At 33.6% G+C, this 20,212-nt stretch overlaps 1 protein-coding gene across 5 annotated transcripts in view; it reads left to right on the forward strand.

Moving 5' to 3' along the window:
• Window positions 1-6,741: 6,741 nt before the first annotated feature.
• tmod (tropomodulin) overlaps window positions 6,742-20,212 on the forward strand; it is a 175,598-nt gene continuing 162,127 nt past the window's right edge. For 2 of the 5 annotated variants that reach the window (XM_085954701.1, XM_085954675.1), the window contains exon 1: window positions 6,743-6,953. In XM_085954701.1, the coding sequence (XP_085810827.1) occupies window positions 6,873-6,953 (81 nt within the window). In that variant the 5' untranslated portion in view covers window positions 6,743-6,872. Of the gene's footprint in view, window positions 6,954-15,777; window positions 15,856-20,212 lie in introns of those variants that run through there. The other 3 variants (XM_085954669.1, XM_085954756.1, XM_085954730.1) reach the window with 3 other exon arrangements.

A 20,212-nucleotide genomic window follows, 5' to 3' on the forward strand; every position in this document is an offset into this window, starting at 1 on the left:
TTTTAATAAACTCATGATTACAGCATTCTCATCTAGATTCAAGAATATTGGATTTCTAGGGAGACTATTGACTCTTATTGCACCATTATTATTTTTTGATCTACTTTTATATAACTTTTAAGAAAAGTTGTGATTATATTGAGGTGCACGTTGCACACTGTCACGCTGCCACTGCGACAAATTTAGTCTATGGTTTCGTCATTTTGCCGAATATTTTGAACGATTTGTAAATTCTATCATGGAGAGTGCCAACTCTAATGTATTAGTATTTTGAATATTCATTATTCATGCTAATTTCAATTAATTTTAACTACTTAGCGTACTTTGAAATTACTTTCGATATTATTACATCGATAGATAATATTTTGAACAGAACCCAACCTGCAGACCATAGATAATAGACAACATTCTTATAGAAAATGCATAGTGCCAATCGCTAAAAGCAAAAACACACGATTTTGACTTGTTTAAAGGTTCAAAATGTGCTATGGGATGGGAGCATCAGTCTGATAACATTTTAAACACCAAGAAAAATGACGTTACATACCTTTTTCACGTAGTGGCAGCTTACTGTGACGTCACGCGATAGTTCGCGACGTGCAGCATAATGTAATCACAACTTAAGAGTTTTTGATGTAGGAGGATAATGTGCTACCACATAATCGCCAATTCAATTAACAAACGAAGGAATTGATTTATTACAGACAAGATTTATTACACGAGAGCCTTGATGATTTTCCTAAAAAATGTGTGAAGATTTAATAATCTTCATGCTACTTGTAGGACAGTTTTCAGTTGTAGCAGTCGGACTCGCATAACAGATGACAAACATTGATACTGTCCCGTGATTAAGACAATTTCTATTAAGCTTTTTTCTCTGCTGAGACATATATTGTTATGAATTTGCCATACATTTGCATCCATTTTACGTCTGCTTTGACTGTATTTCCAGTATAATCTATGATTTCGTTGACAGCTCTCACTAACATTTTTTAAATGGATATTTTCAGGGTCAAAATGGTCACTTTATAACAGGCATGACGATGATTGTGTAAAAATACTGAAAAAATATTGAAGAATAGAAACAGTTAGTACCTACAATACATTGCATTTTATAATTGAACAAAATAAATAGTGTAACTCCCATGGCCGACTGCATAAACCAAGCTCTCTCTCTCTCTCTAGTCAGTCACAATCAGCCCCTTTGCATCAATCTTGACATTATTGTCTGCCTATTTCTGTAGGGCATACATCCTATGGAGAGTTCTAGATGTCTATCACTTTGGAAATATTAACTAGATTGTGCTTAAAATGCTCAATGAGTTCAGCGTTAGTATTCTCCAAAGAATTTTATTTTCAAATACTTGGACAGCCTTTTCTAGTTTCTCCGCCAGGCTTACAGAACTACATACTATTGGTAAGATGGTCATGTTGTATACCACCTTTTAATTATGTCATATGATTATAAATACTATGTACCTATGGGGTAACATAAAACACGGATAACTTATTTTAGGAAAAATGAATATGTCACTTTCCGTATAAGGAAGGCAGTATATAACTGGTTATAGTAGATTCAATGACATTAATATGAACAACTCATTCAGTACAGTAGCGAGCAAGAAAATTCGTGCATTGCGACATTCACACATGTATAGGTAGACGTCACGTGACAGAATTTCGCCATTACCATTATGCGATATCACGCATCGAGAATTTATAGTAATATCACCTTCATAGTAATGGCGTTAGAACAGTGTTTCTCGCTTACATATGGTTACATATTATAAAATCCGGTGAATGAGATTAGATGCGATGCACGCGCATCGCTCCGAACAAGGTCTCATACAATATATTACACGAACGGGAAGCTGAAAAATATATTGCTGTGGCTAATGATTAAATTAGATACAATTTGAATTGGAATGATTAGATTCATTTGTAGTAAAATTTGAGATTTATCTATTAGTGGCAATGACATTAATATGGACGAATCATCTGGAAAAGAAAATGACACTCACTTTATTGTCGGGTCTGCCAAATGGCATAATCTGTTCTAACGCCATTACAATAAAGGTGATATTGCTATAAATTCCTGATGCTTTTTGTTGGGTCTGCCGAATGGTTTAACGGGTTCGCTCAAATGAACATTGACATTAGAAACACTGCTCTAACGCCATTACAATAAAGGTCATATTGCTATAAATTCCCGATGCGTGATATCGCATAATGAAATTGCGTGACGTCTACATATATATGCGAATGCGCGAATTTGCTTGCTAGCTACTGTATTGAGTGCGTCGTCCATTAATAATGTCATTGATTAGTGGTAACTGAAATAAAACTGTCTATATTATTGTCACAACTCTAAAGAAGGTTTTTTTATACAATGAACAATATTGTTTATAATTTGGATGAACAACCATGTAAAATTTTAAATAATAAAATAATAGTACAGGCGGACCTCGACTTGCGAACGTTCGACTTTCGCACAATTCCTTATTTCGCACATTTAAAAAAAATCGTTTTTTTAAAACATCGCGCTGTGGGGTAAAGATATCCCCCTCTCGCTCACTCACAAGCAAGTGCATTTATTGCATCACTTGCATCCTGCTCGCACCCGTCACTAGCTAGGATAGGTTTAGTCTTGCGCAGGAGCACATGCAGGCTTGTTGTGTTTTGTGCGTTTTGCTAATTTGATTCATTTGAAATATTTCACCTGAAAGATTTATAAACAAGAGTGAGAAACAGAAAAACTGCAGTGTTGATACGAACAAAGAGAAATCAAGGACTTATAAACTTCACATGACGTTCTGATTGCGGTGAATCTTTTGCTTCAATCGGACGTTCGTATGATACAAACAGGTCTACTACGATATGTTCAATTTTGAAAAATAAAAATAAAATTAAGGAATACGTTCAAAATTGTGGAAATATATCTTTAAAGGTTGTTTCCAAAAGACACGGCATAGTTATGGATGAAATGGAAAAATATTTGTCATCATGGATCGACGACCAACATCAAAAAGATGTCCCTCTGAATATTTCAATTATTCAAGCGAAAGCTCTTAGTTTGCACAAAGATTGGAAGGCTAGATTAAAAGAAGATACTAACATGATTTTTCAAGCAAATAACGGTTGGTTTATATTAAATTCACTGGAGAATCGGCTGATGCGGATAAAGATACTGCAAAAGAATTTATTTCCTCATCCAAAATTATTGAAGATGGAGAATATTCCTCTAGCCAAATATTTAATGTAGATGACACAGGTTTATTTTGGAAAAAAATGCCTAGTCGTACATTCTTATCTAAGGAAGATTCAGTTGCCTCTGGGCATAAACCTTCTAAAAACCGATTGACATTGCTTCTTGGTGGAAGCTTGGCTGGTGATTTAAAATTGATGCCAATGTTAATTTATCAACCAGAAAGTCCCAGAGCATGGAAAGGGAAGGATAAAGAATTGTTTCCAGTAATCAAATAAAAAAGCCTGGGTTTACTGCGTTAATATTAAAAGATTGGTTCACTTTACATTTCGTGCCAGCAGTTAACCAATATTGTAAAGTTAATGATTTACCATTTAAAATATTTTATTTAAAATAAGAAAAAGAAGAGTGGCAAACAGTGAACTCTTGATAACTGTTTAAGGGAAACACCCGCAAACCCCACTTAAACATGTCTCTTAAACATCTTATATTCACTTGATAAATAAATATTTCAAAATACACACAATTTTTTTTTTTTTTACTTCCCTCTACTTTCGAACATTCAACATTCGCACACCTTTTCAGGAACCAATTATTTGCGAAAGTCGAGGTCCTCCTGTATGTACATAAATAACCAAAGCAAAAAGGCAAAAAAAGATCGCCGTTTTGTTTTTTTGTATACTTTCAAACAATGCTGCCGCGTAGAGAATATTATTTTATGCATTGTTTTGTTACCAATTGAACTATACAGAAAATGTTCTGGATTTGCCATCAAATGTTATACGTAGCTATATATATTTATATAATTATATATGTTATAGACTTACGTGTTGGTTTATAATGTCGTGAGTCCTAGGTTCGAATCTTGGGTCTGGCAAATACACATAATATTGTTTTTCAATTTGTGTTTGGAGTCGAGAGTCGAGGTTGAGCAAGTGGCCAACATCCATTTCTCATAAACACAAAAATCTGTTAATACAAATCTCCACTCAGTGGAGGCCTATATGATCTTATTAGGATCAGACATACAAAAGTTCATATGATAAAGACTAAAAATATTATAAAATTAGTAAGAGTATAACACCACGTTGATCAGCCACGACCAAGCACATGGCCCTCTATAACGTAAAAGTAGGTAAGAATTATTTTTTAACACTTAGCCTTCGATTATCTCCGTGAACCGTGCACACCAATGTAGATTCATGGCTCATAGCACGCGAAATGATTGTAGAACCATGTGGCACGCAGAACGTTCTGGTTGATGTAAAATCCACGTTGAAGTGGCAATTTACACAGAAAATGTATGGGAAAAAGATCTTGAAAAAGGCCGTCGACCTTGTTTCTGAACGTTTTTTTGGGTAAAACGCTCAGCCGGAGTTAAAAATATTGTTCCTAATTTTTAAAAAAAATCTGTTATCCCGCGTTTAATAATATATTTTTTCCACCTAAGCACGAAAAGGTTCTCTACCCATGCCCGATAACACATCCGAAGGCCTCGCACAGACTCAATCACAAATTACAGTCACGGGTGGTTTACATACAATGCGCACTGCATTTCTCGTACTGTTCGTATGAGACGTACGCACACAGCGTTCACTTCATCGAATACGTCATTATCATACAGACGTGGTTCTATCTGCGCGCGACATAAATCGTCTGAAGCTGTTTCTTGTGTTTGGTCACATTTGCGCGGATAACATTAAGGTGCGCAATTCTCCCCGTTCGCATGAAGTAGGGGGAGCGCGTTTATTAACCACGGTCGCTATCGGCGACAGTGTTTAGTTCGTGCCTGTCGAATCTCCATGTTTTACTGGGCGCCCTTCACACACTACATCAGTGATCTCCAAACTTTATGTTACTACGCCCCCTTTAAAAAAAAACAAATTTTGCCCCCCCCCCCACATTATTATTAAAAAAAATAATACAGGCCATTTTTAAATGGTAAAAAATTTATCAATACAAAAATTAAAAAAAAGTTTTTAAGAACGTTTTTAACCAACGTTTTTATTATATAGGTATATATATACCTATTAATATTTAAAGTAATAGGTTTTAAATAATATGATGGATGTGTTTGTTTGTTAGCACAACGTTTATCACATCTAGGTGTTATTGAGAGTGCTAATTATAGCTCTTTATTTTCTACTAAACGGGCTCGATATTTGGATTTCATTGCAGCTGATGCAGAAAATCCAGTTTCGCAGAAAAATGATGTACTGAATGGGACCAGTACTTGTTTTGCTTTGCTTGACGAAATATTACATTCTTCACTTCGATTCAACCAAAGTTGACCCAGTGAAAAGGGTGAAAACTCTGGAATTCTTGTTTCAACGAAGTATCGCAAGACAATTCAATCAATTTTTACATTTTAACAGTGGTCAATCCAAATTCATTATCCTGTTAGCGCCTCCCTTTACAATAGTCTGCGGCTCCCCAGGGAGGCGCGCCTCCCAGTTTGGAAATCGCTGCACTTACATTGTTTCCTAAACTATCGAACCTTATTATTTATTATGTGCATTCATTAAATTCGATCGTACGAGTACCTATGAGGTGAAGGTGCCTTCGGGGGCTAGATTTTTGAATCTCGCATATAAAGCTGTGACTTATTTTAATTTATTTTAAATCTCGACGTTTAAGGCTATACGTCAGCTGGGGCACGGTCTAAAACGATCGTGACTACGCGACGCGAAGATTGTGCAAATGACGCGTGCAGAACAAAAGATAATTTATCATAGAAAGTCAACATGCGTCCATTTAATGTTATGTTTATTGTTCTATTACTAATAATAATAATATCTTCATGGACATGTTTTCTTTTCAAGTAAATGGGTAACGTTTTTTAGTCATCTTTACACGATTTAAGAATTAAATCTCCCGTCGTCATCGCAAAACAAATTGACGTGTTCACAGCTCGACTTTCGCTCTACGATTGCCAGCCAGTCCAAAATTTCGTCGCACCTATAGTTAGTTGAAAATTATTTGCCCTTTCACTGAAGTACCGTCTTAAGAATATGGCTCCAACGGGTCTATTCTATACACATAAGGCGACTATCGACCGCTAAAGTGATAAAGTGATTGTATTTATTACATAATTGTATTGAGGTATTATAATTGTTACAATAAGTTAGCCGTCTAAACAGTCAAAACTGTTTATCTCGCTCTAACTTTTATCACAGCCAAGAGAGGTGCTGTTAAAATATAGCACTTATTGCAACAATTACAACCAACTTATTGTAATTGTTACAATAAGTGCTAATACTTTGATACAAACCTACCATAAGTTTGATAATACTTATCACGTTATCACTTTAGCGGTCGATAAGTTTAGTATAGAATAGAATAGACCCACTGGTGGTGGTGCGGCGCACACATGGGTTTTCCACCCCAATGCCCGCGGCGATTGCACAAGAAAGTGCCGTTCGGCGATTTGATAAAGTTTTCTCTGAAGCATGACGTCGCGGGGAAGCTCTGGCAGAGCAGAGCTAGCACAAGCACAAGCAGCAAGCAGCCGACGCGGGAATTAATTTTAGACCAGCCAGTCCTCCGCGGCCGCCCGCCATAAGCACACTGCGCGCCGCGTCAGTGAGACAAAACTACACCCGATAATTCGTACCGTTCGAAATTTGAATTTCGTGCTCGAGTTGTGAAGTACCGGCAAGGAGACAAGATGGCGGAAACTATCGAGGAGTCGTATGAGAATGCCGTCACCACCCGCAAGGTGGTGAGGACCAGCCTGAAGATACAAGAGGTAAGCCGGTCTGACATGCCGCCGAGAATCGTTATATACTATCTGCGGGTTATTTATAAAAGAGGCAACGTGTGAAGAAGAATCAAGAATAAATATATCCGTGGACGTTTGACGTGTTACGTATTCAGCACAATAATAAATTGATGTGCAACACGTATAACTATAATCCGACGACAATTTGATAGTTTTTCGGCGCCTATATGAATTCAGTTCTCAAATAGAATCATAAACAATATTTTTTGCGCATATTTTCATTCAATAAAAGCGAATTCTTTCCAGTCTTCAGTCGCTTCGATATAATGTAATTTAATGAAGATTTTCCTCAAGCCTTCTGAGCAGCGCACAAAAGAAAAAAACGGTATTAAAAAAAATCTTGACACCAAAATTTCAGATGTTTAGTGAAAGCTACTTAGTCATTTTGCAAAATAAATTTTCTTATATTTCTAGTTACAGATGAAAAATAGCTATGCTCGTATACAAACGCGATCATTCATCGCCACAAATACATGCAGTTTTCAGTTTGTTACGCGTAGCTGATATTATATTATTGTTGTAGTTTCATTCTAATTACTTAATTATTAGCCGGTGATTTTTACTTAGGAAAATAATATAAAGTTTACACATCGATTGAGTGAACAATTTGAGAGTTGCCACGGTTAGCATTTCCTGTCCTTTAGCTGCGGACGTTCAAAAGTTCGGGAAACCAAGGCCGGAAAAGTTAACGATGATAGGGTGTTTGTGAGATGTAGTAACTGAAAACTATTCAGAGCTAGAAATACATCGATAATATTAAATACGTTAGATTTTTCGTATACAAGAACTTGCTGGCTTGCCAATACATACGTCATAAAAATAGTTAAGAAACTACTTACCTACATACGTATTGATTTTAAATGACAATCATTGTTGATAATGTTTTCATTACAAATGAAAAAAAGGTGTTTGCTATATTTCGCAAATAATGTATCATTTTAATATAATATAAAGGTTTAAATTATATTATTATCGTTACATTAACACTACCTACACTGAAAGACATTCTCATTTATCATTTTCACGGATGCTGTATGTCCAGTTTTTATGTTGTGAAAAAATTGAATCGGAAAGATTAGAATCAATTTATTGAAAATCGAATCCGAAATGAAAATACTGTTATATATTATTTGAATGAGACGATAAGTCTTAGTTCTCGAATGGGTACCTTATTTGCAAGTGTTATTATAAAGTGAAATATGTATATCTGTAATCTACTATAATTTTAGTTTGAGGTATTATGCTTGGTATATAAAATAAAGAAGTTCGTTTTTATATCCACTACTCAAGTATCTCAGGAATTTGTAAAATTCATTCAGTCTATTGGCACAAGGCACAACACTATTGTCTGGTTTTCCAATAATAGCTTCAATCCATATCTCATTTCCAAGACTCATATTTTTTATAAACATACTTGTCAAATAAGTAAACTTTACTCAGTTGTAAATTCGAATACTGTATGAAAACCATGTGAAATCACAGTTTGAAATTAAATTTCGAATCGTTGATTTCATAAACATAAACAATCAAGCTTTTCACTGAGAAAACTACAAAGCTTCCAAGCAATTCGTAGTGAAATTCACGTTTGATTATAATGTGATGTTGTTATGCAGATTTTTTTTATAATACTTATTTAGTATATCTTATCTATTTACTATTTAGTATAATTTATCCGTTTAATGTAGATTTGAAAAACATTCAATGCAATATTTTTGTGCCCGTAACAAATTAAGTCAGATGAAACAGAAAGTGATTATTTCCATTAGATGTTAAGTCGAATAACGGCAAGTATAATAATTTAACTACGAGAGTAGGTGACAGTAGGTATTTACTTAAGTTAATTTAATATTATGTACATTATTAGAGTGTGGTTGTAGTTGGACTATACTTAGATGAAGTTATATGAAGTTTCCGTATTGATAGCTATCCGAGAACGGTTTTAGAATGATTGAAATATATACTTAAATATTATAGAACCAATAATAATCTCTGCGTAATCGGTATTATTAATAAAAAAAACTGCAAGTGACGGCACATTTGATGTTTTGCTTTGATTATGTATTTTTGATGTTAAACGATTATTTAAATATTTTTCGTTAATTGTAAAAAAAACTTCTTGTAGGCATACCACTAATGTGAAACAATTTTATTTGCTTTCAAATAAATCTCAGAAAGCTAGTTTGAAGCTTGATACAATTGAATGTGCATTGCAAAAACTAATTTTATTAACGTAAGTAATTATTATAACCCTTTATAAATATGTTACAATCACCTACTTATGTAAATACTGCGTCTGTGTAGAATGAGATTATTATTTGAAATCTTTGGTGATAATTCAATTAAAAAAATCTGATAGTTAAAACGTTAATTTTTCTGAATCAAAAAATTGAATATCTCATAAATTATTAATGAATCGCTGAAAAAATATGTTTACGCAAAATTTTCCTTTGGGATTATAAATTAAGTCCCAAGACATGTGTGGGTTTTCCTCAATTTCCCGGCTTCGGGAATTTCCCGGCGTCCGAGCCGCAGTGACGTCCCGTGGGGGTAGGCAGATTGAGCGTCGCTTGGGGGCGGCAGATACTCGAAGGGCGGCAAATCGAGGAGAATCATTTGGTATTATATAGAAATAGCTACCTAAACTTAGTTATATTATAACCAGGGGCTCTATGTTAGAACTTGCGAGTGCAAGCTTCCCGGTCGAGATGACGTCATATGACATCATTATGACGTACTACCGGAGTGATAATAGCATTCGAGAAAATAGCGAGTGGTCAGACAGCGGCGCTATTCATTGTCACCATACACATATAGGTGTATGATAATAATATTTTCTATGGTTATTCTGTGCGCGGTCGGCATGCCTCGAGCGTGACGACACAATTACGTCATCTCGTCTGGTGCCACACGAGACGAGAGTTAGGAAATCGCGGTGCAGAGCGTTAAAGATGTTTTGTTCCGGATGCTTTTTTTAATTATTACCCAGTAGGTACTCGCAGCGATTTTAGTATGATGTCACCACGCTCGACTAGTGATTTTTTTAATTTTATTTTTGACTGCTCAGTTTCGTATACAAATGCTAATAAACTTGGCGCCTAGATATTTTTATAAATGTAAAACACCACAAACGAATAATAAATCAGTCATAATAATATAATGTCATTTACTCGGATTAAAGAGTTCCTTTCATAACAGTGGTAGGTATACTGCGCAAAAGCCAATTTATGTCGCGCCATGGTTATTAAAAGAAAATAATATTATATATATCAACGTGGTAACGAAACAAGGAGAATTTATGGTAGAGATTTATAGGTAGGTACATACCGTATTTTTTAATTTATCCAAATATTTTTGCCAGTCACTAGCGAGATTTAAAAGTTGCCGGATGTACCTATTGCAAATATATACCTATTCATAATGATTATTAATCCTTATTGACATTTGACATAACCAATTAATATTCGTGCATATAATAGGTGTTTACGTTAAGTACCAGCTAATTGTAACAAAAATGTACACTAGTATGTAGCTACCTAGATTATATCATATTTATCGTGCTGTGAATACAATACTGTGCAATAACTTCTTTTAAGTCGTTTTTTTTGTAAACATATTTTTTGCTGATAATAGTGTGGATTTGTAGTTTATTTCAATCATCAACGGTTGAATGTTGAGACTATAATTAATAGTGTATTTATGATTAAATTTAGGTTTATATTAAAAAAATAATGAGGAAAATTATTTTGTTTACATGTTGTAAGGTACAATAATAGCATAGAAAAAATGGTGTGAAAATAATACATCTGCGTAGGTATTACTAAATGATACAAACCAAATGTGTCAGACATATCAACCAAATGGCATCTCAGACTCTGGTGATTTGGGTTAGTGTCTAACTAATATTATATTTATTCGCTTATTTATTTATTGATATCTAAATTTAATTTTGTATGTTTCAGCTTAGTGGTAGGTGTATATTTTGTTAGTAATGTATCCATACCATGGCCCCCACAAGGGGGGGCTGATAAGGCTCTAGCCTGGGGCCCGGGCTCGATAAGTGAGATAAACACATATCACAATTTTGCTCTAATAGCAAAAAATTCGCCTGCGGCGCTATTTTCCTTCGATAATGATGTTATTTAAAATTATGTGGTTACACAATACAATTTATAATTGTGTAGCGATACTCAAAAACTCCATAATTCAAGTGTATGTATTAAAATATACAAAAAAACACTAAATATACACATCAATTTTAACGCGTACACCATTTAGAAAACATTACTGTAGAGCGTCACACTGCTTTTATCCTTAGCGATGGGTAGGGGGCGCCAAAGATCCTAACATGAGGCCCGCTTCAGGATGAGGGGGCCATGCTTCATACAACACATTTCTTAGATATTGGAGTAATGAAAGGATGATAAAAAAAATGGGGCGGCATTTTGACGTTGCCTAGGGGCGGCATTTTGTCTAGGGACGTCACTGCCGAGCCGATTCGGAACACTAGATTTGATGGACGGTCTGTGTGTTGCACAATTTTCGCGATGCCATTACAAACATTTAGTAATATTAAATTAACACATCGACCACATGTTACCTACTTTAACAACCATCATTGAAAACGATTGTCAGTGTTGTCCGTCGGTTGACGTTCATAATATATCTACCGTTGACAATTTTTATGCTGGAAATAAATGACTAATCATTTTAAATAGGTGGTAGCAAAAACGTAGAATAATAACATTTATAACACATGTAAAACGTATAGTGGCTAATAGGTGTCATGAGCATGACCGCCTTCCGTATGCCATCCTGAGCTATTTTCCAATTATAAAGATCCATTGTGGTGACGTCTCCATTAATACAGCCAAGTCTGCTTGTGTCTTCCAACTTTTCTTCTTCCTTCCGGGTTTGTTTTCATTATAAGTTAACCGGATTCACCCCTGAAGGTCCTTAAATACCATCCATAGGGTGTTTAAGGCGAAGCTACTGGATACTGGAGACCTAAAAAAATGGAAGAATACTGGCGAGTGACAGGTACCCTTGGAGGGGCCGTGTGAGATCCTTTAGCTCCGATTAAAGCCGTACATTCACGAAGAATGAGATAATTTTTGGCGGCTTTATTTCATCTATATGGCATGACATGCCTATCGTAGACGTTCAGTCAACCTTGACAAATTTAGTGATTATTGGGCCTGCCCTGTTCGCCAATTAATGCCATTTTCTTCTATGGCACCTAAAATCTTCCTCACAAATATAAAGATTCTCATTTTCGGGGAGTGCCCAACATTTTGAGCAGTATTGCAGTCAGTTCGCTGTAATCAGGATTGGAAAATACACGATTTCGTTAATACAGTGAACAAACGAGATCCCCTAATGTTATAAGTACATAGGAAAGGTCTATAGAAAAATATCTTTCAAAGCCAATGTGTACAGACAAAATAGTAGTTCCTACCTATCTACTTAACCACTAAAATTAGGTACGAAAAGAACCGGTTTCGCGATATTTACGCAAACATAAACATAGTTCATTTGAAGTGAGTTAAGAGCAAAGACGCTGAAGAAAACTATCTCTATATAAAAAGAGCGTAAATATATTATATTAAAAGAAGATTATATTATTAATAATAATAAATAAGTTATTTCGCATTGCAGACGTATGTGTAGCAAATTGCATCCCCTGAGATTTAATTACCATTGCTGCCCTGAGATAAAAATATATAATTGCACTAACGACATGGGTGTAAAACGATTTATTTTAAAATAATTACCAATGTATAAAATATATTATTTACAATATTTAGATGAAAAATCGAAAATAAAATTACGTCGTAGTACCTATAGCGAAAGTTATGTAATGTAAGTACTGCAAGAATGTAAGTACTGCAAAAGGTGGTGGAGCAAAGAAAAAAACAGATTTAATTATTTATTTACGTAGGTACAGGAATATTTTCCACCTCCTATTATGATGTTCTGAAATCCGAGGAATTCCGAATATCATAGCTTTATAACAGCTTTATATTAAGTAAATCTCAATATTTAAGTGGACACGTTAGCAAAATAGGTCAACTACATGAACGTGAACTTGAAATATTCACCCTTAGTTATTTTTTTCAACCATATTCATCTGTGTTACGAAGTAACGAAATTTCTATGAGAAAAACCAGATGTTAAGACGACGCTTATGCTTTTTCATCTGCCGTGTGAATAAGTCGATGATTATATTGTGATTGAAACAATACATAATATATACGTTTTGTTTGTTGGATATAATTAAACATACACCTTGTTTCTATTAAATAAGTTTTAGAATTTTAAAGATGAACGAATTAATTGAACAAGGTTTCTGTAAATTTTCATAGTCATTTACTTTAATTAATACCTACTCTGTACTTACATAAATATTATGTTGTTTGAAATTTATTACTCGCGATCCACTACAGAATAATATGAATTCACGCTACGTTTTATTTCTTTTATGATTACCTTTCTTTTGTATTATTGTGTTATAGAATTATTTGTGTTAGTACGTACTAAACCGATGAATGATTTTTAATGCAACGTTTTAATGACTACCTATTCCATATCTAGGCACCTATTATTACTTGTAATACAATTGTGTGCACCAGAACCAGACTTGTCCAACCCATAATAATTATTCAGTTCTGACATAATTATTAGTGTTTAAGTTGAAAAAATTTAAACTCAGTGTTTTATATATTTTTAATATTATTATGTTTTTTGTTTTGTATTCACTGTTATTTGTTGAAAAATCTTCATCCGTTTCTTCCAGCATTTCACGAATGTCAGACTTGTCAGCCATTTTTATGTGGAATAGACTAATATGGCACTCATAATGAATTATTTTATATTGTGATTGCAAGAAATGACTTTAGATGGTAGTGTCGAAAGACGACAATTTTTAGTGATATATGACATATTTGAACCTGACAAAAAAATGAATATTTGATATCGATGAGATGTCTAACTCAGTTTTTTTCGTTTTTGTGGGTTGGACAAGTCTGGTTACAATCAACACAATTGGTAATTAACATACAACGTTTTTTATATACATATCCTAGTATTAAATCAACATGGTATAAGTGTAACTATTCATATACCGATATGCATATTGATAACAATGATAACATGCCATTGTCAGTGGCGTTTTTTCCCTGAAGCATAAGAAGCTATACCAAATTTTATCCAAAACAATCTTACTGAATTTTAACATCAATGCGGATTAAATAGTACTGTTAAAATGTTGCAATCAGGCCTTTGAAATTATACGTGTTTCGTCCAAATAGTAAACTTTATCAATTGTGATTACCAACACTTAAAATATAATAATAATTTAATAATTTGGCGAATACCAAATAGTTTAATTAAATTTAATTTTTAAATTGTAGCTTTATGAAATAATATAGTTACAAAGAGAGTTAATACCCTAAAAATGGTTACATATTTTTTGTCACATAATATTTCAATAAAGATATTTTTGATAATAAGAAGACAACAATATTTATTACGAAATGGCATTCCAATAAATCAATCAAAGTGATCCGAAATGCAATGACGCAAAATCTAAATGGCAAGGTGTCAATTAGTCTGTTAGATTGTAAATTTTGCGGTTGGCAGCTCATTGTTTTCTGATCCCATCCGCGGACGCCACTGTCATATTGTGCCAAACAGGAAATGGATGCATGATGGATGAGCATGATGCACGGTCCACTTCCATATAACCGAACACCCCTTGTGAATTAACTGGGATGTCACCAACTTAGTAAAAATCTTGGTAAACTCACTATTTTTTGGTTTTGTTAGTTAGTTGTTTGTTTGTTTGTTTAATTTATCAATACATTGAAGTGCCAAAATGGCCTACGTGCGAATAACAGGGGGCAAGCGTATCTATCATTCATTCGTTATTATTATGTAGTTGATAAGAAGTTCACTATTTTAACTAGTGTGAAGTATGCAAATTGGGTGTTCACTGATCACGAACCTAGCCATGCTTTATCACACGTTGTGGCTCGACGGTTAAGTGTGATTTAAATTAGCCTTTTGCAAAATTACTCGTTACACACGCTTAAATTGTTTTTGGGTTAAAGTTAAACTTGATCATCGCAATATAATGTGTACCAGCGCATCTACTCTATGCACAAGACTGCTATCGGTCGCTATCGAGGGTAGTTTATCATATGTATGTATTGAGGTATTATAATTGTTACAATAAGTTAGCCGCCTAAACAGTCAAAACTGTATATCTCGCTCTAAAAGTTAGCACAGCCAAGAGATGTGCTGTTAAAACATAGCACTTATTGTAACAATTACAATTAGCTTATTGTAAAAAATATAATACTTTAATAGAAAAATATTAAAAACTACCCTCGATAGCCGCCATAGCGACCGATAGCAGTCGTGTGTATATAATAAATAGATGCGCAGTATTATGTAAATATCACTAGGTATAAATGTGTCATGTTTTTACAAACATGCTTTTAATATTTTGCTACACATCTTTATCTTGGTGGTGCAGATATCAAATCATTATTTTTTTTAATGCAAGGAACCACTCTCAAAAAGCTATTTGTTGCCAAATTCACAATTTTTACAAAAACTTTTGCAAAATTTACAATTTTTATCTTTTGTCATTGATATGTAGTACTTACACTTATTATATTATTATAATGGCATTATCGCGAACCTTATTATTCCTCAGTGATTCTTCTACGAGCTTATTGCACCAATAAAGAAAATAATATATGATGCAATAATAGTATTTTTATGATTCAGTGTTTGGTAATTGTCAACCTGTCAGGTCGACATTGAACAAGTGAACAAGTGTAACCAGATGGTCATCGCAAAAAATGTATGATTGTTTCTTTACTTTATATCTCGCTGTTTGAAATGCAAAAAAGTCATGTTTCTGCTGTTACTTTTCGCTAAAGGTTTAGAAAAGAGCCTTGATTCATTTCGAAGAATTGCATAAATATCGCCGAAAAATCAATGCCCTCATTAGCACTGATAATTTTAGGACAGCAATATTAAATATGAGGGAATCTTTTATACGAAGATTCCAAATATTTTAAAATAGTAAACAAACCCCAGCATTCGTTATAAATCCGCTCATCTAAAAGGTCTGCATAAGGTAATAGGTACTATGATTTTTAATATTTGGAATAGCCTTCCGAACTCATATTAACAGTTGAAAAAAATTGCATTTTCTGTTCCTACTATATTCATGTCTACATATGAGTTCATTCACACATATTCAAAAAACCGAGTTTTGAGATAATTGAAAAAACCACTAGAGCACTGTTTTTGGTAATTAGAAGAAAAGTATTGAACTCCCTTGGATATTAATAAGTGAGTGAGTTGATTTACGCTATTTAAAAAATATAATATATTTATATCTGCAGCCTTCGGTGACACACCCTACTATGAGAAATAGATCTCTCTGTTTGGTTTGGTTAGGTTAGGTTATTATTCATTGAAAAATGAGAGTTATAACACCAACAGTCAACTTTGTCAACGATTTTCACATGGTTTAAAGTGACTTTTGAGTCAAATATTTTTTTTATAGATCAATGCTTTTAGAGTCACTTGGTATATTTAACTAAAAAATGACAAAATTGCAAAATGTGAGTTATGACTCTAGGCGACTCATAATATGTATGAGAACAATCATTTTCAAACATGAACCATATGAATAGTATTTTGAATGAAAATTATTTGGAGCCTGAAATTAAAAACTATAAATTACAAAACAAATATAAAATAGAGACTGTTCAAAGAAATGCAAGGAAATTAATTGTTCACATTACTTTTAAGGCATGCGTGAAAATTGTGTGTAAATCATATTCTGTAAAAAATATATACATTTATAATTTCAACAATAAAAAACATAGGTATATGTACATTAGTTTTATTCAGGAAATCTTCTTCACTTGATAAATAAACAATTAGAGCATGTAATTAATTGATTCACTTAAATAAATCGTATTTGTAAAAAGGTATTTATGGCTCTTTAAAAAATTCTGAACCACTGTGCTATCCATATTTGGCTCCTTTGGTCCAAGAGTTTGCCGACTCTCGTCTAATCTACTGGATGGTTGTTGGGTTATTCAGATACATCCTGATATTTAAGAAGCATCAAACAAAGGCCAGTTAAAAGCTGAAAAAATACAATATTATAATATAATAGATAGTTTTTCGCTGTGAGTGAAAATCAATCATTGGTTGCGGTTGAGCACTGTCTATGCAAAACGGACCGGACCTTACACGATTAAGAGTAATAATTCCTGTATTTTTGATCGTGTAAAGTCAGTTTTAGATTCATCACACACACTCACCGCAAAATATCGCAGGTTGTTGCATTTCTGCGGTAATTGTTGGTGCGCGTGTGTGGTAAGCCTTAGCCGTACTACCTACATCGTTAAAAAAAGTAGTAGGTACCTACCAAAATGACCCATTGCGAGGTTAACCAAACCATGCCACGATGGCCGAGCGGCTTAAGCATCGACCTAAACGTCGTGGGTCCCGGTTCGAATTCTGGGTCTGGCACTGGCTTGAGTCAGAGTATGGACCCAATGGGTTCAGCAAGTGGCTAACATCCATTTCTCGTAAAAAATAATACTAAATCTGCTGATAGAAACATCCACTCTGTGGAACCTCATAATAGGATCGGACATGGTAAAAAAATATATAGGTACGTGAATCATTAAATTTGCAATTTTCATCGAATGCTTTTCGGATGCTTTGTGCTTCTTATAGGTACTGCAATTTTGTTATCCGTTTTGGTGGAAATTTGTACGTAGCAGAAAATGCTGTTGATTAATAATAAACATATTAATATATCAATGCGTCTATCTATAGGTTTTTCCCATATAGTATGCTGAGCCAGTCCATGACTGCTATGTAAGATACCAATTCGATTGATGAATCGGTGAAAATTTTGATTACTTACTTGAAATCTAAATGCAAATGGTTTATTGTGGGGATAAGATGAGAGGCGTTTATGATAATAATGGTCCGAGTTATTTGGTTTACGTTAAAAATAAGTAGGTACGTTGAGTTTATTCTGCAATTCTTTCAGACTCAGGAACAACGTTAATTTGTTTGTGGCAGTCGAAAATAAAAATAGATGCGTCTTCTCTAATTTTAAACATGTGGATATATTGTGGAAATTGTAAGGGACTGATACTCTTCCAAACAGTATCTTTCCAATAGGAAGTCGTCAGAACAGAAGTCATAAAAATAATGAAGCCTGCTTCGTCTGTCGTCACCTCTACATTGTGTATAATTTAGATTAGGCAATATAATGATATGTTTGCGGCGCAGAGAAAGATAAACTAATAGAGTGGATGTACCGTATCTATATACATAATTATAGCGTCTTTATAAAACTAAGTTAAATAAAAAATTTTAATATTAGTTGTATAAAATCAATCTTAGTGAAATAGAAATTGTAGGGAGGACGCATTGTTACAAAAAAAAAACGATTTGGGGAGGATTTATATAAGTACCTACATAGTGATAAAAAATGTTTTTTTAATTAAATATTCAGAATCTTCATAAAGAATCAGTATCTAAATAAAGGAATCAAAACGGTTAAATTGGCCTAGCTTCATTATAGAAAATTTACGAATATGTCAAAAATGGTTGTATCTTTTAACTATATTTTATAAAAATGTATTAAATAATATATATATATATATTTCTTTCTTCTTCGATCATGTCCGATCCTGATAGATCATAATAATATGGGCCACCACAGAGTGGAGGTTTGTATTAATAAATTTTATTTTTTCGAGAAATGGATGTCAGCCACTTGCTCAATCTAATAGGTCAATAATTGTAAAACAATATGTGTACTTGCCAGACCCAGGATTCGAACCTGGGACCCACGACTCTATAGGCCGATGCTTAAGCCGCGCGGCCATCGTGGGTATAAATATATAATATAAGATTTTATGATAGCTTTCTATGTATCTACGCTGGTTTTGGGAATGCATAAGGCTTAATAATATAAAAAAAACCGTTTTCTCTTTATTCAACGATTCATTCTTTTCAGAAAGATCTTTTCTACTGTTTTTAAATTATGTCTGCTTAATAATATATACTTCTTTATTACGTCACTCTGTTAGACAAGTAATTAGGTACCTAGCAATGGTGAAATGACTTCTTCTTAATACTTACAATCTTTAGGTCTACACAGAGCTTAGAGCTTGGCCACTTGTTGAGCTTTTCGAATACATTTCCGGCGTCGTTTTGTGGTACGGTGGGATCCGGACACGAGCCAACATCTGGATTAGAAAAAATCATAAACAGAAACGAATGAGGTTGAATTATATACTGACTGAAAATATTAGGAAACAATTTGGGTTAATGAATATTATTTAAGCCGATTGATCAACGACCCGTTTTTAAATTTGTAAGATTAATGTGAGACGTCCGTGTCAGCGATCGCGCTATTTTTGTACGAGTTGTTGTAAGTATTATTTTACTGTTGAAATACATAAATGCAAATTGTCTTAACTGCTAATAATTTTACAATAACTTGTTGTAAATGTGCTAAAACTACAATATTATCTGAAGTTAATTGGCCGCGAAATGTTATCTATTGGGTACTTCAAGTTGGTATTTCATTTTTATTTCAGCATGTTTATTATTATAATTTAATTGTAGGCATTTGAAAAGTTGATGAATTCATATACATCTGGGAACACCCATCATTTCTCAAACGACATTAGCCTAGAAGTCAGTAACAGAATGATAATTGAGAATACGAGAATTAGAAGAATCCAAATGGGTAGGTAATCAGGTTAAGTAAATCGACGAAGAGAAATGAAATATGCGATTGTTAATTTTTACACAACGTTTTTAAACATTCTGTAAATGAAGTCTTATTATTAATTGATACATTATCACTATTCCAAGACAAAATATTGATATTTCTGTATATATATCTATGTAGATATCATCTATATAGATGTTATATATAGACATCTATATAGATGTTATAACAATATACTGTATATTATAATGTATCCATAACATGTAAAATTTTAAAAGCAAAATAATTTCGAATATATTCTGGAACAGTTTAAAAAAAAAATTCCAAGTTAAAAATTACAATATTTTTGACTGCAAAGTTTTGCAAAGAAATACATATGGTTTTGGGGATGCAACGACGATTATATTCTGTCCCATAAAGTTCACGGGTT

Source organism: Rhyacophila brunnea, unplaced genomic scaffold, assembly GCF_057557595.1.
Source record: "Rhyacophila brunnea isolate RB1 unplaced genomic scaffold, BYU_Rbru_1.0 scaffold_10, whole genome shotgun sequence".
Classification (NCBI taxonomy): domain Eukaryota; kingdom Metazoa; phylum Arthropoda; class Insecta; order Trichoptera; family Rhyacophilidae; genus Rhyacophila; species Rhyacophila brunnea.